This window comes from Epinephelus moara, chromosome 22, assembly GCF_006386435.1.
Source record: "Epinephelus moara isolate mb chromosome 22, YSFRI_EMoa_1.0, whole genome shotgun sequence".
Classification (NCBI taxonomy): domain Eukaryota; kingdom Metazoa; phylum Chordata; class Actinopteri; order Perciformes; family Serranidae; genus Epinephelus; species Epinephelus moara.
In genome coordinates this window covers 41006798-41031910 of record NC_065527.1, presented here as the reverse complement: position 1 = coordinate 41031910, position 25113 = coordinate 41006798, and the positions used below count along the sequence as shown (strand labels likewise).

At 39.6% G+C, this 25113-nt stretch overlaps 1 protein-coding gene across 3 annotated transcripts in view; it reads right to left on the bottom strand.

The window, feature by feature from the left end:
- Nucleotides 1-25113, bottom strand: part of atp9b (ATPase phospholipid transporting 9B) — a 60786-nt gene that overhangs the window by 10428 nt on the left and 25245 nt on the right. For all 3 annotated transcript variants that reach the window (XM_050034258.1, XM_050034255.1, XM_050034257.1), the window contains 10 exons: nt 23432-23512; nt 20953-21028; nt 17800-17876; nt 13878-14038; nt 13417-13559; nt 10872-10984; nt 7682-7933; nt 2111-2272; nt 1701-1793; nt 91-174 (listed from right to left, as the gene is read on the bottom strand). In XM_050034258.1, the coding sequence (XP_049890215.1) occupies nt 91-174; nt 1701-1793; nt 2111-2272; nt 7682-7933; nt 10872-10984; nt 13417-13559; nt 13878-14038; nt 17800-17876; nt 20953-21028; nt 23432-23512 (1242 nt within the window). The remainder of the gene's footprint in view (nt 1-90; nt 175-1700; nt 1794-2110; nt 2273-7681; nt 7934-10871; nt 10985-13416; nt 13560-13877; nt 14039-17799; nt 17877-20952; nt 21029-23431; nt 23513-25113) is intronic.

Sequence of the window (25113 nt, the reverse complement as noted above, 5' to 3'; positions counted from 1 at the left end):
CAGACCAGGCAACTGAGACGTAAACCAGTCAAAGAGTAAATACTGAATAGAGCTGTTCAAACTTTAAAAGACAGTAGTGTCCATCCATACCTCAAAGTCCTGATACTGCTCCTCAGACAGAGACTTCTTGGCCACCACCAGTGTCCTCAGGCCTTCTCTGGCCATGTTCCCACACTGATAGGAAGGAGAGGAGGATGTTAATCAACAGATATACACACAGTTTTTCTAAGATTTTCAGAAGGATTTTCCACTGTGGCTCTAAAGATTTATTTCTATGGTTGAATTTAGAGATTGTGGTTATTCAAAATAAATGTTTGTGAATGTTCAGTTATGTCATTTCTTGAAGATAAGTATATATCAAACATAGGGCAGATCATCTGTTCTATCAGAGCAGCTGCTGTATAAGTACACCATGTACAGTACCATCAATAGCAGCATATTGTTACCAACACCAAAGAAATCAATAGTGAATAACATAGCCTCTGGTGAAGTTCAGAGGACACAGTAAAACAAAGGGATGGATGGCGGTTTATTTTTGATATGAAACACCAATGGGGCAAATCTGTCCTGTTGATTGGTTATTGACAAGCAGAGTAACCGCAGTGCCGGCTGCTTTGACAGCGGGATATTACAGCCAACAGGACATCATTAGCACCATTGTTCAAGAATATGACATACTGTAATTACTTCAACTTTATGTAGGTCACTAATTAAATCAAACGCTGCCCCCAGTGCTAAATGACTCAATAATGCCAATATAATTATGAACATATGCACACAAGACCTTCGACCACCACACTGGTGTAGGCGCGGCCCGTTGGTCTCTCCATGAATGTCCTGATTATGAGAGGGTGCTGGACATTAACAGCACACACAAAAATCTGGGTTTTTAATGTGCACATTGTCTGGTTTGAGTATACTTTATTTTGTCACATTTTCCTGCCTCGTTTACGTCACATCATAATTACGCTACGTGATTACAAGCGACCGAGTGACCAACATTGGCATTGTAATTCAGTCTGAGATAAAGAATTTCTGACAGTAACAATCAGCGTTGCCAGATGCAAATTGTCAAACATCAGGTTTAAAATGATCATATTTTGAGAAAAATGATTGTATGCACATCATTTTTTGTTTTCTTTTTAAAGCAAGCTGATGTAGATATCATGTGGAAGGGGGTATGTGTCCGTAAGTCCTGTCATGCTCATCACACTATATGAAGTATGATTGTCTTGAAATGGGTCACAGGGGAAGAGATGCATAAAAACAGACGTAGGATCCATATTTTGCTCTCTTGATCATTTCAGGAACTGACTTAAAATGAGACAGTGTAGTCCGAAACCAGCTAATAACTACTGTTATTGTTGCTGTTGTGCATCTCTGTGTCTCTGTCCCCTCTCTCACTTTATCCTGAGATAACTTTTGTAATAATTCGCCACTCTCTATATATAAAACTGACGTGACAAACTGTAAGTGTCAAAAAATGGTCGAGTTTCTATCTGTGTCCCTTTTAAACAAACCACTCCACATACGTAACGCAGCATAGGTAGCTAATTTAGGCTTTTTAAATGATGTGACTTCAGTGCTAGTTGTGAAAATAACCAATGTTCGAACACTTCCAAGTGAGTACAACCTAAAGTCTTGAGAAGAATGTACCATTAGTATGAAGTATGGATTTGCATCATTGCTAAAGCCTTTACCTCTTCTTCCAACCAGTCGTTATACTGGACGATGCTCGCCATGGCAACATCAGCACCCTTCATGTAGAAAGTTATGTCACCTGTGGACTCCTCCTGAATCAAATTACAAATGACAATTAGTACACTCTCAGTGTACAACTAAAACAGCAGAACTATATCTCTATCCCAATTCAGCTGCAAGTTTCTGTGCAGTTCAAAAGATGCAAGAGGACACAAAAAAACAAAAGACCTACAATATAGAAGTCTGGTTTCTCTAAGGCATTTAAAACCTCAAATGTGAACAACATATAAGTCCTGTAAATCTAATGTCTGAAGAGACAGACACAAACAGACGTAAAACACATGATTTAGAAACAAAAACACCCCACAGGAAGGAGCATCCACACATCATATTGTTATGAGTCCCACACCCTCACGATGATGCCCATCCTTTTGCTCTCAGAGGTGAAGGGGAAGATCTGCAGGATGTGGAAGGAGAGAATCTGTCCAGAAGGAGTCTTCAGCTGCAGTGAGTTCAGGTCTCTGTTCACCAGGGTCAGGCCAACACTCTCTGTCCATCGCACCAGCTCAACCTGGGGAAAACATATGAAAATAACTGCTCAGACCATACAGCTCGACATTTTGGCCCCTGAAGAATTACATTTATACTCCAACTTTAATACAAACTAGCAGGGTGATGAATTTTGCCAATTTTACACTGACTAGATTGGTGAAGAGCATGTACATGTAACAACAACAAAACTCTGTCACAACTTCAATTTACAAACTTTCACACAACTTGTGCAGTATAGTCCAAGTTTCATTTATCCAGCTGCAAGAGTCTGTAAACTGATGTTTTGATATAGTTTTAATGTTAAAGGCAATTGCTTATGACTTCAATTCATCAAAAAGTTTCCCAGTTTTTGAATTCTTTGTTCACCATGGAGGCATGGGAAAGTTTTCTTTATGCATTAAACATAACATGGTGTGAGTAACTGATATTCAAATGATTATTTGGGGTGTTGAGTATTCCTTTAAGGTCCCAGTGAAACTTCAAAGGCCTGAGTTCTACAATACAAGCATGTAGGAGGGAGGTGTAGTGCATTTAACCCACAGATTGCACAGTATTCTGGCATTTACTCAATTACTTTATACTGAAAAAATGAACAAGCAAGAAATGTGGGAAGATTTCGGAAAATACATTTATGAATTACAAGTGAATATAAATTTTATATCTATATTTATGTTGATGTTTAGGAAAATCACTCTCTTTACCAAGTATAAATCAAGAAAATGACCTTTTATATATAAATAAAAATCTGAACCTAAAGCTGACCAAATGTAATTTCACTTGAGGTTGAGAGATGAGGCATGAGAGAGTTACGGTATCTCCAGAGCTGCTGAGCTCTTCTCATTCAGCTCCAGATAAGTGTTTTTCTGTTTCTCTTTCCTCTTTTTCTCCTCAGCAGGAACTGCGGCCCCCGAGTGAGTGTTCAGCTGCACACGACTCAATTCTCAATGGGTTCATTTTCAATTTGCTCACTCAAAGGTTGTTATTATACTCTGACCTACAAATTGGAACTTCCTGTTAATACCCCATCATTTCTCCTGCTCCCCCTTTGAGCTCCGTAAAAAGGAGCTGCCTATATTTACTTAACACACATCTGTGCGTCATTATCCTAGTGTGTGTGTGTGTGTGCGCGTGTGTGTGTGTGTGTGTGTGTGTGTGTGTGTGTGTGTGTGTGTGTGTATATGTATGTGTAGCTACACACACACACACACACACAAATGGACACATACACCATGTGTTGAGGATGCTAAACGGAGCCCTTCAATCTACCTTATCAGCTCTACAGATACTATTTAAAGCTTTGTCAACTTTGATAAAAAAAACTTCACGTCAATCACGTGTTACAACAGTAATAGATAAGACTACTTTATGACAGCGGCGGACTGGCTTAAACAACCCGATCAATCATTTCAACTGTGTTCACAATGTTCTAGTGATCATGTAAATCAAGCATGTCAGGATGAAAACAGACCAGCAACAGTTAAATTCTTCTCCTGTAATGTCACTGGTAATATAAAGGGTGCACATTCAAGAACTGAATTCATAAAGGGATAGTTCGACACAGTCTTATTATAGATTTTGAAGGATTAATACTATGAATCTCCAATACATCTCTATATAGTATTTCTACTGTGAAGTTCAGGGCTCAACAGGCAGCACATAAATGGGTGAGTATCAACCACTCTGTGTGGTGTAACTGCTGCTACTCATGCCTTGTGTTAGTGTTGTCTAAAGTATCGATTTATCAATACATAACAACTCTGGATATTTAAAATGGTTACCATGCTTTTTTTCCCACAGTATCAATACACTGGTCCCAGCTGTGCGTTCTTGGAGTTAGCATCACAAATAACCTACGTGACAATACTTAAAAGAGAAGTTTTTGAAAGACAAGCCATGTTCAATACACAGTACTTTCATCTGTGAAAAACAAATTTACTTATTCTTAGGAGTACATTATATAGTGTACGCTACATCTACCTGTGGTTTTATTGTATGGGTATTCATTTTGTCAGTAAGTAGTGCTGGTTAATTAAGATAGAAGCCTTGTAATTCAATGCTTTTATCAGGGTTCCCACACCTTCTTAAATATCAAATTCAAGGACTTTTCACGGTTTTTCCAGGCCCAATTCTCTCAAGTTCAAGGACCCAACATGCCATAGTTTGAGAGCAGGCTTTACAAAAACTCACTGAAAACAATTTATAAGAGAGAGATGCTTAAATGTGTGAACACGAAACATCGCCTTTACGAGCGTTAGCAAAGAAAGATATGAACTTCACACTCTATTTCTGTATGAAGTATATAAATTCAAGCACTCTCAATGACCCATGTCTATTTATGCCTATTTTTGAAAACTTGAAGGCCTAGTTTTTTTTAAAACCAAATTCACAAACCTTTACGGATTTCAAGGACCCGTAGGAACCCTCTTTCATAGATAAATAAACAGAGCCTTTGATCTGTTTTAGGATTTAGCTCGTGGGCTGCATCTCAAGATCACAAATGACTCATATTTGGGACAACTGACAAAACTGTCATTATTTCCTCTACTGTGATTATCCATGTTAAATATGTTTATTACACATTTATATCTTTAAAGGGGCTCTGTGCAAATTCAGAGAGTGTGAGTTGTCTGCACACAGTTCTCAACATGTAGATGGTGGAGCCAGTAGCTAGCAGCTAACAATGCAAACTCCATAAATAGTGCTTAACAACAGCAGCAGGGCTGAGAGAGCTAATGGTGTTAACCCAGGGGGAACAGGAGGGCAACACCATCCCAGCATCATTGGTAAACCCCATATGACCACACTGCGAAGTGGTGGCGGTGAGCTAGGCAGTAGGATAAACACATGCACTAACATCCATGTGCAGCTGGACCGGCTTGCCACAACAAACCACAGAGAAGCTTAGATTAACACACATAGGTAACGTGACTTCATTCTCTGCTCAGGACACCATCACTCTACTATATCTTTACATAGCAAATAGTGATTTATTGCTGTATTAATGCTCTGAATGTCCCACACAGGACCTTAAAATGTAAATGTTTAAAACATGGCACTGATCATTTGCTGATGCCTGGCTGCTAGCCTTGCAAGCACTTTGAAAAGTAATTGCCTGGCCTGAAGAACTTATACTTTATTGGCATATTTAAGATGCTGTCTTCCTCCCTTACGGTACATTTGCCTCCATACACTCACTGAAACTGACAGTTACATCCAATTGGAAATGATAAAGCACCCACTTCCTGGACACAGCAGTCATTAAAGGCTACAGTCAAATGCTCTTGTCCGTTATTACAAGGGTCAAAGGTCCAAGAGGACTCTGTTCACAGCATGGCTGACCAGCAGGTCAGATGACCCCTGTTTTGACCTTGGTGGCCAGCCCACTTCATCTCCTTAATGATGGCTCATTACATTAGAGAGGCTGAGCAGAGAGCGAGGGCCAAACAAACTATCACTGACAGAGGAGCGGTAGCCAAGATCTGATGCTGCAGTCAATGAGAGTGAGGAGACAAGGAGGGAGAGAGGGGTGGAAATGAAAGGACAGAGAAAGAACAAAGAATGTAGTAGAAGGGGAAGGGAGAGCTCCACCAACAATCACAGACCTCCACCTCTCATCGTCTCTGGGAGAAAATTAAATATTGATCAATCCAAGCAGTGTGAGACAATGGAGAGAGGGGAGATAGAGCAGAGTGGGCAGGGATATAAATAAATATATACATCAACTCAGTGGGGGAGGACAGACGGGCAAAATGGAAAACTGAGATTTATCTTTCGCCACCTTTTTATCTTCATTTTGATTACTAGACTTCTAGACTGGGGGTTTGACGCAAAGTATGCAAGCCTTACAAAGGCTTTACAAAGCCTCACATCATGGGTGATAAACATGCCAACAGTCTTGAAAAGGGTGTGTATGGGAAGATTAACTACCCTTCAATATGCATTAAACATCTCTTTAAATAAATACTGACTATAACTTTTCCTGATCAAAAATCTTGCCCTGTCTTCCCAGTATTCAATTACCATCAGCATTCAATTTCTCTATTGATAAAGTCTTAAGTATGATTAGGAGAGGCTGTATATAAAAAGGCTTAGTAGCACCGTCAGCAATAAAAGCTCAAACTCTTAGGTTACACGGAGAGACAGCCAGAGGAAAGAACCTATAGGGATGCCTTTGGGGATCGTTTTTGCGCTGCATTCTTCTTCAGTTGGAGCAGTAAATTCTCAGGGAGCAAATACAGACGATTAAATAGCTTAACCTCTACGAGGAGTTCATGACCTCTGACTTTAAGTTCATGAGATGACGATTATGACAAACAAGGGTTATTTAGGATCACCAATAAAACAAAGACAGAGAGGAAACTGTGGAGAGGGACTTAAAGGGTTTGCTCCTGATAATCCCCTCTGTTTGTTCTTAACAGAAATGTGTATAAAACACAATTGCATTTAATCCAGATATGAGACACTTTAAATGATAAGTGTAAATAGGGCCTTAGAAAGCAAAACCATTTGCAAAGAAGCTACACATTCTAAAACGTGGATGCTTCATACACATCTCCTGGCAGCTCAGAAGATCTGAACAATCAACAGTTTCAAGATGGACAAGATTAGTGTCACTAATTCAGTATCTGACCCAATTTTCCCCCTTCTGTTCCTGAGTTGAGACGCAGAGTAGGCATTTTCAGACCAAATAGTTGTGGGGACTCCCTGAGAGGCACTGCCCACTGGGGAGCTCCCCCAAGAACTACATACCCTCTTGGGTCCAGTTTGCATTTGCATCGCTAATGGAAACCCTGAAAACATAGTGTAAGCTGTCTAGCGGTTGTTAAAGCAACTTCACTTTCACTTTGACAATTCAAAATCAATTGTATTTCCATTACATTTATGCTCAGTAAAGCCTGGACTTCACTATCAGTCTATTTGTCTGTGTTTTCTTCCTTTTGTTTTCATTACGAGCAGCTGTTGTTTGTGTTTTGGGTTGTCTGTTGTTCACATGGCAAACAGGTTTTTACAAATGCCATGAAAGAGAGGGGATGACATGCAGCAACGGGCCACAGGCTGGAATTGAACCCACGGCTGCTGTGGACAAAGCCTTTGTACATGGGATGCCCTCTCTACCCAATGAGCTATTGCGTGCCCCTTTATGTGTATATCTATATGTATATGCACTTACATGTTGCCCTAAAAAATATTTTAAAACAGATTTGATTAAGTGCAACACAAGGGCAGTGAACCCATTAAACCCACTAAACCCATTGGACACCATTCAACCCGTTAATTTTGAGTTGCAAGTTCAATGATAGTCTAATATCTCTCAATCATTAGCGACCCCCTCTATGTCTAAACCAACATCACCACTTTTTAGTTAGTCCATTTTTCTTTTCTATTCAAGCTGGAGGTGGTAAAACTCTTCACTGCATCTCGCCCTTACCTCATCAGGGCTGGAGGCCTGGTAGGTGCGATTGTCATCACTGAAGTCCTGGTCAGCTTCAGCAGACTCCGTCTCTCCATTCACAATGGCATGTGATTCGTAGACGGGCGTGACATTGTGGCACAAGGCAATCGCCTTCACAGCCTCGTGGATGCGACTGCTGACGCTCTTACGGACTTTCGGGCCAGACGGCTGGGTCTTCCGCGATGGAGTGGAGCCACTGGCGCTGCCGGTGGAGGGCTGGGAGGTCACCTGATATCACGATAAATAACGTGAACCATGGAGTCAATAAATGAATGACTTACTGAAATCATACCATTTCACTGACATCTATGGATGACACATGTAGCTGAATAGTAGTAGTTGACCTTAGATCGCCCAAATAGACAAATGTTGCAATGTTTCAATCATTTTCATTTGAAGTGGTAGTTTTAGCATGATATTAAAGCTAGAATATGTGGATTTTGTACCAACATTTGGAAGCATCTAATTACATTTAATTGTTGGCTCATGACTGATTTTGATAGTCTATTACTACAAAAGCTATGCAGAGAAACTACTATAAAACCAAATTTTATGAAATAAGCTGCCTAATGATTAATAATGATTACCAAATAATACACACATCAGATGAAAAACTGCATTTTTTCAGACCTGTAAGTTGTACTTCAACTGTTACAACTCTGAATTTATTTCCTAACTGCAGGATCCCTGCACATGGCGGCCAGATCTAATCCAACACTCGCAGCCAATTCACTCTGACATCTCTTTTCAGGCTAAATGACACAGCGAGGGGAAGTGGTGTATCACCGTCTTTATCGTGTCATATCTGATTTGACGACCTTTTATGTGTTCCGTTGTTTTGACATCAGCCATCAGTTTAACTGGGTGGTGACTAGCAAGCAGACAGACAGCCCGCTGTGCCAGCTGCATTTGACGGGTGCGATGCGCTCTACTGAAGCATTTGATTTTGGCTTATTATTAACCTTCAATCCTGCCAGGCAGGAAAGGAGGGGTGATGGGGAGTACAGTAGGGATGCAAGATGACAACCTTCATCAAGAGTGACTAAAAGATCAATGGAGAGATCATTAGATCATGTTGTCAGACAGGTTTAGTGTCTGAGCTACATGCAGAGGATGCTACTGAAAGCACAGCAGTTATTCAACAGCAAATCTGTGTACAAGAAGTTTGGTTAATAATGCTTCCTGGATTTGGTAATATTAGTTAATCAACAAGTCCAGCAACACTCGCAACACCCTTGTTTTATTATAGAACTAGAATTACTGTCTCAAAGGTGCATGTTTCCATGAACCAGTCAAGATGCAGTTACAGTTTACAGTCATATCTGTCCAGACTCATATGTAATCATGACAGTGACAATGCTTGAAATATGGATGCTGCTGCTAAGTTGCTATCAATCCTAAAAGTGGATCCTTCACACAAGCAGCACAGAAGATCCATACAATCAGCACAGTTTCAAGGTGGACGACCAAAAATAGCATCATTAATTCATTCTCCTCTTCTTTTCCTGAATTACGGCAGCAAATAATGGCCAGATTAAAGTTTTTAATAGAATAATAAAGATTAATAAAGAATAGGATGGACGGAAAACCCAAAAACATAATGTCTCTGGCCACAGCTGTCACCAGCGCAGAGGCATAACAAGAAGTTAAACTTTTAAATAGTTCTTATTGAATTTCCATTACAATGTGTATGTAGAAAAAGTGTACAAAAAGCATGATTAAATGGGGCTACTGTTGCTATTTGGTTGTACCTTTATCACAAAAATTACAGTTGATTCCTATTCCAATTGTAACATATCCTAGAAAGTTGGTAGATGATTAAAGATGCCCTCAAGTAGAATAGATCTGAAACAATTCATCAATTAGTTTACTCACAGAAAATTAATCTGCAACTGTCAATTACTTACTTGCATCACTTAATACAAATTCGCTGGTTCCAGCTTCTTAAACGAAAGGAGCTGCTTCTTTTGTCATATGTGATAGTTACTAAAAATTATGCTGAGTATTTCTGATTTATAGAGCAAACAGTAAATTAATTTGTTGAGGAAATTATATAAATGACAATAACTGTAAGTTGCTGCCCTAGTCTGGATCCAATATTGTTTAAAATGACAACAGTTTTTAAAACCATGCTTGTGTCTTGTAAGTGTGTCACTGTGACAGTAAAGAAAAAGCAGCATAGTAAAAATCAGCTGGACTGAGGCATCGCTGCTCTGCTCTGCGCTGCTTCAGCTGCGCAACCTCTAAAAAGACTAGTCATTTTTCATTAGCTGAGATTACACATAAGGGTGTGGGGCAGATGGTTTTAGTGTCGACCAGCTGTTTGGAGCTGGCTGAGAACGAACAATATCATTCTGTCAAGACTGCAGCCAGATCTGAGCCACCCAGTGAGGAAAACACTTGCTTACAGTATGTGGAGTCGCTCAGGGACACTGAGTGATGAATGAACAATATGGGCTTATTTCCTGGAAAACATATCCTTAGCTAAATATAAAAATTGATTAAACTGATCTACAGGGAGAGGCGGGAATAAGAAGGAAAAACATGGATGGAGTGGACATATTTATATTTCAGTGTATCCTCTCCCAAACTGGAAACACATTTTAATACTGGAAGTGACAAATTTTGCTTTCTTTTGGTTGGTTTTGTCTGGTGTTACATATGGGATCATGTAGATCTAACATCATTTAATGGGAATTAAAAACTTTGCATTGTTAAAGGGAACAAAAAGGAGCAGGATGTGCCACTCCCAAATTAGCACTGAAACCTCACGCTATGACACAATGCAACAGCAGCAGGGACTACAGCATCAGAAAGTGCTCATAAATTTGAATTAACACCTCTTTAAAACAATTTTAACAAAACCAGAGCCTTATGACCTTCGTGTAGGTAGGATTTATTGCAAGACTGCATTCGTTTTAGCAAAGTATACCAAATAAACTGGCAATGGATCATATATGTTACACTATATCATTGTAAACTGAAAGTTTACAGTTCGATTTTGGACCATTGGTCATGAGAAAACAGGACATTTTGAGACATCATCTTAACATCTGGGAAATATAAATGGACTTTTATTCGTTATTCCCTTGCATTTCATTATCATAACAATTAAGTGAGGACATGTTCGACAGATTAATCAATAACGGGTAGTAATAAATCTTACCTGTGCATATGACTGGATTATGTGGCTCTGTATCTCATCCATGGTGTCAGTGCCATAAGATACTGTTCCCAGGTGCAGCCGCTTGAAGACCATTTCGTTCTGTGTCAGAGTCCCTGCAGTTCAGAGGACCAGTTTAGATGTTACAAGCCAAACAGAAATGAAGAAAAGACACAACACTACTCCTCCATTACTGTTTTTCACCCAATGATCGCTGCTATTTCTGTTATCATCAGAGCTTAAAGGTCCAGTATGTAAGATCAGAAATGGTGTATAATATTCATAACTATGTTTTCATTAGTTTATAATCTCTTGAACTAGAAATCATTGTGTTTTCGTTACCGTAGAACGAGCCTTTCATAATGGAGTCTGCCATGTTTTTCAACACTAGCCCAGAGCAGGAAAAATCAAACACTAGCTCTAGATAGGGCAGTTGTGTTTTCACATTGGCCGCAGTAGTTCTTTTACATGCTTGGCACACAGGAAAAGTTTCTGTTTTGTAACCTCACTGCTAGATGCAATTAAAGCCTAAAAATTCTAATTGCAGAAGCAAAAGTATAGTCACACTTATACTGGATTTTTTAAGCCGAAACTGGTATCAATGTTTTTTTTAAAAATCTTATTACTGTTTTGTACACAAACACAATGTAAAAAATTTGGGAGGAACCTCTTTTTTTATATAGCGTTGTGATGGGATACATACTAAATGAGAAACTTAGTCAGTGTTATCTGGTGGACAAACTATATTATAGGGATGCTGTTTTCAAATAAACTGAGGCCTAGGTCAGCATCTCTGTACTACTATTTCTTATTACTTATCATCCAACATATACATGATATGGTATCTGCAGTAAGCTACTTTCAATGTGTACAGTATATAGGCAGTCTACCACACTTTAATTCTCATACAATAACATCTGAATTCCCAATTCAGCTATTTTTGTTTGCCTTGAAGCTCTTTCTGACAATAAAAAAATAAAATCAAAGTAAAAACAAACATAGCATCTTCTGTTCTGTAAACACAAAGCTTGTGGAATAAGATAAAGTAGTTATATAAGAAATGTCAGCCGTTTACTGACTGTCAGGGGTAAAAATAAATCAGGTGTCTTATCACACCACCTCTCTTTCATAGAAAAAATAAAACATATTCCAGATACTCAACACCACTTAAAGCGCACACACACACACACACACACACACACACACACACACACACACACACACACACACAGAAAGCACAGCATTTGTTCCCAGAGGACTGCCTACAATGCATCATGGGACCTGCAGGGTGGTGTGACTGCCTTCTCATTGACCTAATCTCATTACCAATATGGACTGCATGTCCTCTCTGACTAACAGACAAGACACAACACTGCATACAAAAAGACTGAGTGAATGTTCAGACACTAAAAGAAAAAAAGAAAAACTTTGAAAACGAGGGCAATGGCCTTGTTTAATGGATGTCGGTTGCCAGAATGTGTGCCGATAGAGCATAAAGCTGATTAGAGGGCATCTAACTTCCAAAAACATTAGAGCCACGGGGTTAACCAATTCTGTTGGATTGATTGTTTGTTCTTCTTTCCATGTGCTTTAACTATCAACCTGGATAAATAGGCTCTACAGCTAATCTATTCCTACCTAGATCAGCGTGGTAAGACAAAGAAGCATGTTAGGGCCCCAGCAGGAGTTTATCACTCTGGCACACTGTCTAGCATTAGTAAAGAGCAGCTATTTGTTATTAGAGGATCAGGCCATGATTGTAAAATGAGAGAAACTGAATGAGGCTTAAATAACTCCAATTCAGAAGATTTGTTGAAACTTTTGTCCTCAGCTATTTTTTTATCTTGCATTAGCTGCTATTATGTCAACAATTTCTTCAATCTGATTGAAATTATTCTAAATTAGAGATTCCAACGTAACTGTTTACATGGACACAAAATAAAGTAAGGTAAAGTTTACATGGCCCAAAGCATTTCATCAGAATATGACTTTTTGGACTGGCGCACTGTGGTTCTGCATGCAGTTAAACGTCTATCCCTCAGAAATATAACAGAATAAGTCATTTATTTTCTGAATTTTTGGGAGAATATTAAATGAATTCATATATAAATAAATATATAAAGTATAGAAGAAGAAGTGGATCCACTTGTTACTATAATTTAGTTGTAAGAAATCTAAATGTAACCCAGATAACTTCCTTTAGCTGCAAATTACGGCTGTCTCCTACACAGCTTACATGCAGACTATCAGTATACTCTACATTTAACCGGTGTTCCCTTACTTCTAATATGCAGGTTGCCACTACTAATGATAGACAGCTGTTAGGGCCAATGACTCCACAATTCAGCCTGAAACAACAATGTAACATAAGGCTACTGTTTCAAAATCAGAGAATACATGTATTAATCAGAGTACTCACATATGAACATAGATCTAATGGTGCACTAAATAACTATAAAAACAATAAACAATTCTGTCAAAATCAGCAGAGGGAGGCGCACAGAAATAGCTCCTGTAAATGTAATCTTCAGTACTTTTGGACACTCACCCGTCTTATCAGTCAGCAGATAGACTAGCCGGCCCAGTTCTTCTGGAATGGTGCTGGTTCTTACAACAGTGCCAGGGATGTTTTCGTCTTTCATGATCATCCAGCCATAGGCTGACTTCCCCATGTCCAGGTTTACACGCAAACTACACATGGGAAAAACAAAGCTGTAATCTATCACAGAACAAATAACAATAAAACAACAGCAACAGAAACTGAATTAAAATATCTGGTATGTTCTGAAAAATGTCTTCTGAAAAAGAAGCAGATGGGCAGCCTGGGTTTCAAAGCAGGGACACAAGATTTTCAAATTTAATTTATGCATTAATTTTTCCCATTTTGAGACCAAATGTTCTGCTTGGAAAAAAACATATTACTGTTCAGCCATGTTTATTTGGCTGTGGTCCCAAAATGACAAACACATAACAACAGCAGTTCAAAGAATGGAGAGAATCACAAAGTACCTGATGGGGATGATGTAAGAGAAAAGCACGACAAAACGGAAAAGGTTGCGGAACCAAGGACCCACAAACCCCTGAAGCGCTACCATGACAACAGACAGAACCACCTGGGCCAGGAACAGGGCCTTTGTGAGGCGGTTCAGCTCTAGGTCCAGTAAGCCAACCTTTGGGGATAAGAGGTCAGAGGTCAAAACAGTAAATATTACAGATTCACTATTGTAACTATTTCTTCTAAGCAGGTTGGAGCATGGAAATAATTATAAAGATAATCTTGTGTGTATTAGGTTTGGTCCTCTCTACACTCCATCGCTTAAGGACAGTGATGTTTTCCTTCAGTGGGAATCACACAATATTAAGTCCAGACTGGAGTTTTAGAGTAAACATCTTATTTGTTTTTTGACAACTTATACTAGAGAAGACCCTTTGGAACTTTCCCATCTGCTCCTAAAGCCTTACAATATGCTACACAGGGAGAAAAAACAAAGCCGATGAAAGACATTCTTAGCTGCAGGCTTTTATCATGCAAACCATGTGTACAGCATAAATAAGTTTATTGGTGGCACTATTTTGTGGTAATCTACAAGCTGCATTATTGTCACACTGAAGTATTGTCCTTGAATGCAACGGAAGGTTAAAAGGGCTCAAAAATAGATAAAGTTCCCATATTGAGATGGCTTTCTGAAGGAAAAAACACAACAAAAAAGGGGTCAGAGTTGTCTTTTATTTTTCGAGTGTATCTCCCAGCCAATGGAGCATGTGGGAAAAAGATGTCAAATAAAGAAGTGCCCTTCCCCTTTCTGGCAGAGCTCACAGCAAAGCCCTGTACACAGAGGGCTTTCTTCTGACGCACCACGCTTACAAAAACAGCAGAACATAACATCTCTCCTCCCTCAAATAAAGGAACTGCTCTGAAAAGGAGGGGAGGGGGCAAGCACATATAAAAAGCAGCAAAATTCCTACACTGGCGAAACCCCCACCAAGCCCATTCCCCTGAGGACTGGGAGAGCTGGGAGACCAGTGTGACTGATTTATCAGTTGCTGTTAAACTCCCAGTAGCAGAGTGCGGAGGAAGGGAAGGGTAAGGGGAGCGAGCGGGCGGGTGGGTATCTCCCCACCCCACTGCCTCACTACATGGTTCATGGTTGAGCTATTGAGAAAAATAGGGGGTTTGGGTGGATTAAAATGAAGAAAAATTAAGACAGAGAGCACAGTGCATGCCTGAAAAGCAAAGGATCCCCTTCTGCTTGAACAATGGCTAGTCTAAATTTTCCAAGCCTTGCCGGGGATCAGATGAAGTCATTATTCATTCAGTCAAGGGGGGAAAAAGGACTCAATTACCTCAACCTAAAGATGCTATCAATGAATTAAAAAAAAGTGCATATTTTACTCCATTCATCTCCAAGCCATTAAAAGTGAAAGGAATGATTCGATCTGCCTGTGTGGCTTGTATTTTAGCATGTGTGTGAAATCTGATGAAGAATTGCAGCCCCAGGACATGAATATTCATCGAATTAAAACTAAAGAATATCAGGACTTCAGTCCGTACGTAGTGCATTGTTTGGTGCTTGTGACACCGACAAATCAAGGAAGTCAGGAAAATAAACTGAAATTGATTCTTGGGATCTTAGTAAACAACTTTAAGTGTAATTATTTGCAGAGTAACACAGTTTGAGGCAGACGTAGAGTATTGGGACTTGGATATGTACTTCAAATAGAACAATCTTTATTGAAGAGCAGCCTCTTGTCAAATGACATTGTTCTGCCTCTTTACTCAGACAGAGGTCTGTCTAACAATACTGAGACAAAGAGTGAATCTATGTCTGACGTCCTGTCAGATTGATCAAGTGCCGGCATTGTCCTGGCCCGTGTCACAACAGATTATATGAGGCCAAAACGTTCTTGTGACTTTAGCCACACTGTATCGACTTTCTCCCCCAATCTCCAGTCTCCATATTGGCACTTCTGACATCATCTCCTTGAAATATTGAATTCCTCTCAACTGTCGAGCTCACACAAAACAGTGGCCCCCGCCGTTCGACCGGCCACATCAGCGTTCTTAATAAAAGACACTGGTGTCAAAACTGTGCTGCAGTAGGAAGAGGCTATGTTGTGCCACAGAGAGCTTCAGTGGTGCGAACTGCTGTAGGTGATAACTTTGTGTGTAAAAGTCATTGCATGGTGTATGCGCTGTAGCCAAAACACCGCCTCTTGAGATCCCACTGATGCCCGCCTCTATCAGTCGACCCGTGTCTATCTAGCTCAACTATCTTCCAGGTAAAATCTTATATTTAGAATCAGATTTTCATTAATCTCCTCAATCTGGGGACAAAACACTCGATGGGGATTCTGTGGGATTAACTTTCTGCTGAAAATGTCATTTAAATCCTCGGTTAGTTAATTTCCCTTTTGGTTAATTAGCAACTGGCGCTGACCTTTCGCATTGACAGGTCCAACTTTATCTAGAAAGTCAAGGTTAAAAAACCACCTCGCCATAGTGATTGATTAGTGATTAGAGGCAGGGGAAAAAACAATGGCATGAGGGGAACTTGGAACAGATGTTACTTTGTGTGAGGCATTTCACCCTCTGCAGCTCTTATAAACTGTTTATGTTTTTACTGGCATCACCTGGCAGGATCTTTATATTTTTGAGTTTCTTAAAGCTTTGGGGAAATGCCTGGAAAATACCTGAATGTCTCAGGCATGCCGGAATATAAAACCAAGATATACTCATTAACATTTTTAATCAATCTCTTTCCCAAAATCAGTAAGTGTATTTTAGTGTTGTCAGCAATGTAATTTAGTGATTTAGTTATGATTACCACATTTTATGTTACATATTTATATATTCTTTATATGGTCTTCTGCTTCAGGCACACTACTGCAAGTGTTAAAATTACGTAGCATACACTGCTACATGTAGCTACATGCTAACATCAGAGAAGCATTCAAACTACATTGCAAATGCAGATTGCTGCTGAATGTGTTTGGTTGTGTTTAGAAACTTTTATTGATGATGCTTTTTAATTGTTTAAAGTGCTGCTACCCACATTACAGTCATTCCCTGGCTGCAAGTACACAGCTAACGTACATATAGCTACATGCTAACGTCAGGGAAACATGTAACCTTGGTTGGTGATGTTGTCAATTCCTCTATGGATCATATTCCTGCTGGAACATGCCCGGTCGTGTTTAGATGCTTTAATTGGTGAATTTTCCCGCTAAAAAATGCTGTTATCCTACGTTACAGTCATTCCCTGGTTGCAATGACAATGCAGAGACGCCGAGGTACAGAAGACTTGAAAACGCTGACCAATCAAAGCAAACTGGGCTTTTTCGGGACAGGGGGCTTAAAGAGACAGGTGCTCCACGGAGTGTTTTAGACTGAGGGTGAATACAGTTGTTCAAGCACAGACAGATTGAGGAAAATAAACAGTTTTTAACTTTTAATTAAAGCACGTAAACATGTTCTAGCAGAGACCTTAAATACAAGTATGAAACTGAAAATGAGCATAATAGGTCCTTTATACATAAAGCCAAAATGATTAGGGGATTTGAAATTATCAACACCACTTATCAATTAATGTGTGTATATATACAAAAAATACCTTGTACCAGCTTCTAAACTATATAATTTGGTGATTTCCTTTGTCTAAGGTGATAGTAAATAGAATATAATTGGATTTTTAGACTGCTGAAGAAAAAAGACATTTGCACGTCATCTTGGGATTTAGTGAATTGTTGTGGGCTTTTTCTGCAACTTTCTGAGATTGTATACACCAAACTACTTATTACATCATTTGTTATTTTAAAAAAAAGGGGAAAATACTATTACAATTAAAGCATCTATGTCCCAAAACTGTCAAACAAATCACAGGACTTGCCGTCTTCCCTGCACAAATACTAAAAAAACTAAAAAAGTATTCACCTTGTTCTTGGCGTAGGACGTGTTCAGTACGCTTCTGGTCTCTTTGCCTGTGTAGATCACCACCCCTATCACTGTGCCTGCCAAGGAGAGAGACAAGGAAAGTAATGCTGCTCATTAACTGCACCCCACCCCCACCATCTCCCACACCACACACATACACACACAAACATACATGCACACACTCGTCTTGGTCAAGTAAGATGAACAGCATGAGAGGAAACACAATAAGGCTGAGCTGAGGCAGTTTTGTCTCATTGCCACTCAGGCCAACAGACAGGAGTTTAATACGCTTAGACTCTCAGGGCCTTCAGCCACCCTATGGAAGCTCATAAAACCTGATCAATACACTGCCATCTTTATTTGCCAATTCATTACGGTGGCCTTATTACAAAGGATTAATGAGTCATTAATATTAAATGAGCTTAATGGGTGAGCAAAGGCAATAATAAACCTAAATACAGCCCCTGAAATCCCCAAACCATAAAAATGGCAAGAAAGTTAAAAATGGGCAGAAAACAAAACGTGGAAAGTGAAGTGCAGGCAGGGAGAGGAAGAGAAAAGAGACGGAGAGCTGCAGGACCTGTGGAGAAAGGTGATGAATTGCTCTCGTTGACTTCTAACTTCAGAAATATTGAGGGATGTGACAAATGGTTTGAGGCTCAGCATGCACAGGGGCTTCAATTTGAATATGCGAACAACTAATTCTCTTGTCACAGCTGGACTGGGGCCTATGAGAGAGTGAATACATGGTGATCTGGGCCAGTTCAAGTGCCCAGAATGCCACTGTAGAGGCAATGAAGTGCCTGTCAAGGAGAGCCTTGTGAGGGAGAATGACATTCCCAAGCCGAGATGATGTAAGGGGTCTAAGTCAGGCTTTTTTGTGCGAGAGTGTGTGTGTGTGTGTTTGTTCTTCTGGTCAAGGTCAGGCCAGAGGGGAGAGCAACACCGCAAATCAATGGTGTGGCCATCGCTGGGAGCGCCGCAAACACTCTCAACTGACACAATCGTTTCTGTGGGGAATCGCTAAGTTGGAGCGAGGGAGGATTACCTCAACTGTGGGTATTCTCATAGTTCTTCAAACAAGCACACTGCAGTATCAAATCAAACGCCTTCAAGGTTTAATGCCACAAATCCTTTGTGTAACACAACTTAGACAGAATCACTTAAATTCCCCATGAAATGAAAAAATACATTTTCCCAGTTTTAATCCTGTGTCCCTGTCTTAATTGATCATTTATCTTGTATACCACCTATATCTCAGACAATCAGCATGAAAATATATTTACATTACATCCTCTGTCTTTTCTCTTCCTGTAAATCCAGCTGAAATTATTTCACATGTTTGATGACTCATCCTGCACTCAGGGACGTTTTCTAAAATTCATCCAATCAATGAGACTTTGGGCGGCTAGCTAACACAGCAATGTGGAGAGAAATGTGTGCTTGGATATCATCAGGCAAAACCTTTGTTTTCAAGTCCAAAACAACATGGTGGAGCTCTAATGAATTCATCTCTCCCTTGTCTTCGTCCTGATCTCAGGGCGAGGAAGGTGAGTATGGAGAAAACAGTCAATCAGCTGCGACTCCACTATAGCGCTGTATTGCACTAAACTCTAAGCCTGCCCACTTTTTAGCAGTCCAACCAAATGCAAAGGATTTGATTTAAATCTCTCTTATAACTGTGCACTGCTCAAATATTTAGTTTCAATGGGAAATATGTCACACTACAGAAGCTAAAGGCCCTCCAACTTTCATTTCATGGGGAGTTTAAATCATTAACTACAATGATGAGCAGGGGTTAGAACTGGTGACTGGTTTTGGTTCTATTAAAATGTCAGAGAAGTATAACGCAAATGTCTAAAACCTCAGAAAAACTGAATCACTGTCATCAACAATTTTTATGTGAATATAAATGTCTCTTCTGATCCACATTTCCCCGTCTGTGTGCCACTATAGTGGGTGGAAGGGGGGTGAAATTCAACAAGGGCCTCTGTCTGGACTTGAAACAGGGTCGTTGAGGTTACATACACTCCCAGCACCCAGACTCATTTTATGTCTTTTTTGGTGGAGTAGTTGAATGTAATAGTGAGTCCCAGAATGACATGAAGCAGAGTAGGGTACCGTGAAGTCAAGGTGTTCGATGTACCAACATTTTCACTCAAGTACATAAAATGTTTTGTGATACTGTTTTAAGATTTTAATGTGTAAGTTAAAATTGCTTATAAAAACACTGCCCCACAAAAGCTTACTGCAGTAACCATGGCAACACTAAAACTGAGAAAAGTGGCTTTTAAGTTTTTTAACCATCCAGTCAAATGCTTTATATGTAGAAAAGTGGTAATACAGTTATTAAAAAGGTATTTGTAAAACCACATTTTAAGCCTAAAAACCATGACCAGTGATTTGACCTATGACCACAAAAATGCACTAAAACTGTAGTTCCTGTACACTGCCTTTGTATTACCTTTAACAGCTATATAGTTAATGCAACAACAAATCGCAGTAACTACAATTTTAGCGTCTTATCTTTTTCAGTATTAGGGAAATTGTTATGTCTTACAAAATTCTATACGTATTTGTTTCATTAACTTTTTTTAAGTAACCCTCAAGTATCATTTTGTTGTAACTATCAAGTTTGACCTCACTGATCTTGCTAAGGTCATTAATTATTTCGACTTTGGCATCATCCTCATTCTCAAGTTCAACATTAGGTAATACGCATACTGCAAGTTTTCTTGGCCTGAAAGAATCTCAAACCTCAGGGAACCCAAGACAGAGTGCAGCGACTACATTTATTGTGGTTTGCCTTGGGTGTTTGGACTGGACTGTGTTGTTACTGCAACTTGTACACCCTATTTTCTCTGACCAAAATTGTAGTAACCCGGATTAGCCTATGTAGGGCAGAACTGGTTGAAGGTAATGTACCTTTTTGGTGCAGATATACAGTATTTTTCAATGTAATGTCAAGGTTTTAAAATTGCTGCCTGACAAACATGGAGATTCAACAGGCAGCAGACTGTACATAAAACTCTACATAAACAGTCAATGTTACTGAAAACCAACACACTGTGGCTGCAAGGCATCATCTGGAAAAATCTTATTTCTCATTTCAAGACAAAAACGGACTTGAAATAAAAGTTGCCATTCACTTACCAGATGCAACGACTGTGCTGGCCCACAGAGTGTTTTCAATAGACAGACTCTCGTGGATCTGTGGATCTGTGTCTTCCTACAGGAGAAACAAAATACTGCTTTACAATTTGTGTATATGTGTGTGAGCCTGTTAATTGGCAGTATGGTACATAGTAAAGAGGAGCTGCTATGTTTCAAACATTATCTTTATATTGAATCTATGCTGTTGTGTTGTCATGATGGTGGAATTTCTAACTTTCATACAATACCTTGAAAAACAGAGATATTAATACCATTCCCAATCAATAACACAGGGGAATTTGAAATTGAAAGGCATACAATTTAACCTTTTAACCTTTACCATGCCCTTGACTGCCTGCATTTCTCATTTGCTGACTGCTGGCATGTTAATATTTTCATCTTATAGCTGTTTTAACCTTTCCCAAAACTAAGGCCTTTGAAATGGTTTTCCATAAAGATAATGAGCGATTACCAATGTTGGTGCGGTTGACGTCCTGAACCAGAAATATTTAAATCTGTTATTAAAAGATGAACATAACAAGGCCAAACCATGACTGTGAGTCTTGAAACTGTTATAAATATTCAGAATTGATAAGTAGGGATAAAACAATATTTTTGACAGTAGTACCATGGTGGCACGGTGTCTCCATGTAACTGTCTAACTAACACTACAGCCAATGAATACAGGCATTGTAGTTCAATAACGGTTAACAAGGAATGTCAAATTTGTTTGCACATCCTTTAGTAGAACACCCAAATATAATTAGAAAATAAATGTCACAGGTTTGGTTGAAAGTGACAGTGTTAATTAGAATTTAACTCGTAAATGTCCCTTATTAAAACACTTTAGTGGGTAAACAAGGAAGTCAAAAGAGAGAAAACACCTACTTGAAAGAAATACCTTAACTGTGTAAATTTATTTCTGCAATTAGCAACCTCTAATCAGTTCTGTTCAGTGTGTGCGTGAGCCATGAATTTTGCCTGCAGATAGTTCATTTATGCGTTTAAGCAATAAATACTCTTCAAAAATTAAAAGAAAATTAAAGCTTAAACTGATTTACATCAAGTAAATATTGTAAAGTAGTGTGTAGTGTGATTTCTTAGGTCACATTCAAGAACATTTGTTTTTAGTGATGGACCTGTTTTACAGTATTTGTCATGATGTCTAAAAACAATTTGGCAATGGCTCACTGACTAACATTTGTAGTACAACTAACCAGTTTTATGTGTTTTATTGGAGGACAGATAGAGTCAACACTATTGTGGTAGTTTTGGTAGTTTTAAATCCTATTTGAAAACCAGAATTACCACAAAAATAGTACAATTGCACAGTTCTTTTTATTCTCTGTTTGGGGAAAACACTGTGTCAAGGCTAACAAATTTCCCCTGAAAATAAAAAATTTCAGCTGTACAGACATGAGGAAAACAACCTCAGTTAAGCATACAGCCTGACCGGAATGGCCAGGCTCTGCTGTGCCATTAATTTTCACAAGCACCTGACACAGTTGTGCAGACTGTAGCAATACAGTGGTCCCTTTATCAATACTACTAGATTTGGCATGGCGATAGAGGCTCCTTTTAAAAACAGTATAGAGAGTGCACGTAGATGAGATTTCAGTGATAAATAAGCCCCTGGAGAGCCTCTTGTTTCACGCTCCCCCCCTCCCCCTGTTTTACCCCTCACTCTTAAATAAAGACGAAAGCTGAAAATGGCTTGAGTCAGGAGTGCAGAGTCAAGGCTCCAGTTTCGGCTCAAATTGCCTGCCTGATATGATAATTATGATACCTAAGCACCCACATCCTGTCAAACCACTCAAACATGGGAAGAGGTGCATGAAAAATAAATGGCAGGTTGCAGAGTGCTTGACCGCTCTGACATTGGCATCATACTACGGTGTTCATAACTGCAGAGGATCTCAATAAAGACCACAGAAACAAAGCCACCATATCCGTCTCGAGGAGAAAAAAAAAAAGGAAAAAAGAAAGCCTCATAAATAGGTAAGTTCATTTGCTGCGGATCTGTGGGAACCCATTTTTTTCCCATCCTGCTCAGACTAAAAGCACACGCTATGCAAAGGAAGGCCGCGGAGGATGAATGAGCGGAGGAAGTGCTCGCTCACTAAGCCTGGTGTGTGGCCAAGAGTGAAGACGGGCCACAAAGCCTCCCTTTGTACTGGAGCTCTCCTCTCTGTGGGGGCTGCGCTAATCTGCTATTAATAAAAAAAAAAAAAAAGGGAAAAAAAAATCACTGAGCAACAAGCAAGATGGGATGGATGGAGCTGGAGCTGCGAGAACCTGTCTCTGATGTAAGAGGTACGCCTGCTGGAGATAACAACAGGCCCGGATGGACACACAAGATGTCATTGTTGCTGCTTGTCAACACACTGCAGTGATACACATCTTCTATGTCAATCCAGTTTGTAAAGAAAAACTCTGCGTGTGTTTAACAGGTTATAAATATGTCAACGAGTTACTGTACCCTTGTGAAGTTCCCCTCGAAACTGTGGATGTCCAGCTGAGGCTTCTGGGCGTAGACATAGGCGCTGATGGAAAAGAGATCCTGAGGAAAGGAGTCACAACAGAAAGGGAGGCGATAAAAGATTCAGCATTAATAAATTAATATAAAACTCAGACACAGTCTTATTTAACTCAATTACCACAGTTAGTAATTCTTTTACTGCACAAGATGTTTTGTTCTTTTTTGACTGGGTGCTGTGTTTGATCTTTACCACTTTTAGTATGCTTTAATGTTTGCAGTCTATACATTTATACTTGTTCTAATGCTGCAATCTCTCTCACGCTGGAAGACATGTTTTATTCTCTTTAAGGGGATACTCTTGACTCCCTGAAGTGTGGTTGTATGAGGTACTTATCCAAAGTCAGTGTATTACATACAGTAGATGTCAATCAGCATTCCACCAGTTTGGAGAACCAGGCAGAAGTTACGACACAAAAGCTAAGTAACGTACTGCTGTGGATGGGGCACAGCAAAAACTATTTAAGTCGCTACTCACTACTAAAAAATTAGCATTATCGGGGCGTCGGTGGCTTAGTGGTAGAGCAGGCGCCCCATGTACAAGGCTGTTGCCGCAGCAGCCTGGGTTCGAGTCCAGCCCGTGGCCCTTTGCTGCATGTCTCTCCCTCTCTCTCTCCCCCTTTCACACTTCACTATCTTATCAATTAAAAGGCAAAAAATGCCCATAAAAAATTCTTAAAAAATAGAGATAGTGGAGAACCAGTAGCTCCTGTGTTCAGCATTATTGAATAACTTTTTTTTCTCAGTGGAGTCTGGCTTTGAATACAGGAATATAACAGCTTAATTTCCCCTTCGGAAATCCCTTTATGACACTGAGGTAAAGCAGTGAAAATATTCTAAATATAGCACACGAACTGATATTAATTTTTTTCAGGTGGCTAACATAGGTTTTGTTGCTACCCCTGTTCACCTTCTGTGTTGGACTCCAGCCTACTTCTCCAAACTAGGGGTGTGCTGACTGACATCTACTCTATGTAACTGACTATGGATCAGTACCTTATACAACTCCACTTAAAAAGGTTTAAACTATCCCTTTATAAAAAAAGAAAGAAAAGAAAATGAGCCTCAAACGAAGACACAATAGTAAACAACTAACTAGTCTTCAGTCATCTGTTTGTCTGAGTCATCCCAACAAGTAAGACTGCAGCCTTTGGCCTGTCAAGCACCTAACAGCAGCCTTTTTTTGCCCCGAGTGGAACCAAATTGATTGTAAATATTAAATTATTCAAGCGGGCAGGCAGGCAGGCAGCCTCTGCAGCGGCTCGGCAAGCCTCAGTCATGCTCAGATAGTGTTCTCCTGGTGAGAACATGGGCAGAGTGGTTAAAAAGGAGCAGGGAAGATTATTTTACTGAACCCCCAATGGAGAGTAGTGTTGCTTCAGCATTTTACAGAAGGCGGCACAGAGACTCAGTGGCATCTTGATGCATTCAGAGAGATCAATGTGGCTGCTGAGCAAACTGGACTTACACTGCGTTCCAAATTATTATGCAAATTGTATTTAAGTGTCATAAAGATTAAATTTTTTGTTTTTCAATTAAACTCATGGATGGTATTGTGTCTCAGGGTTCTTTGGATCACTGAAATCAATCTCAGACACCTGTGATAATTAGTTGGCCAGGTGAGC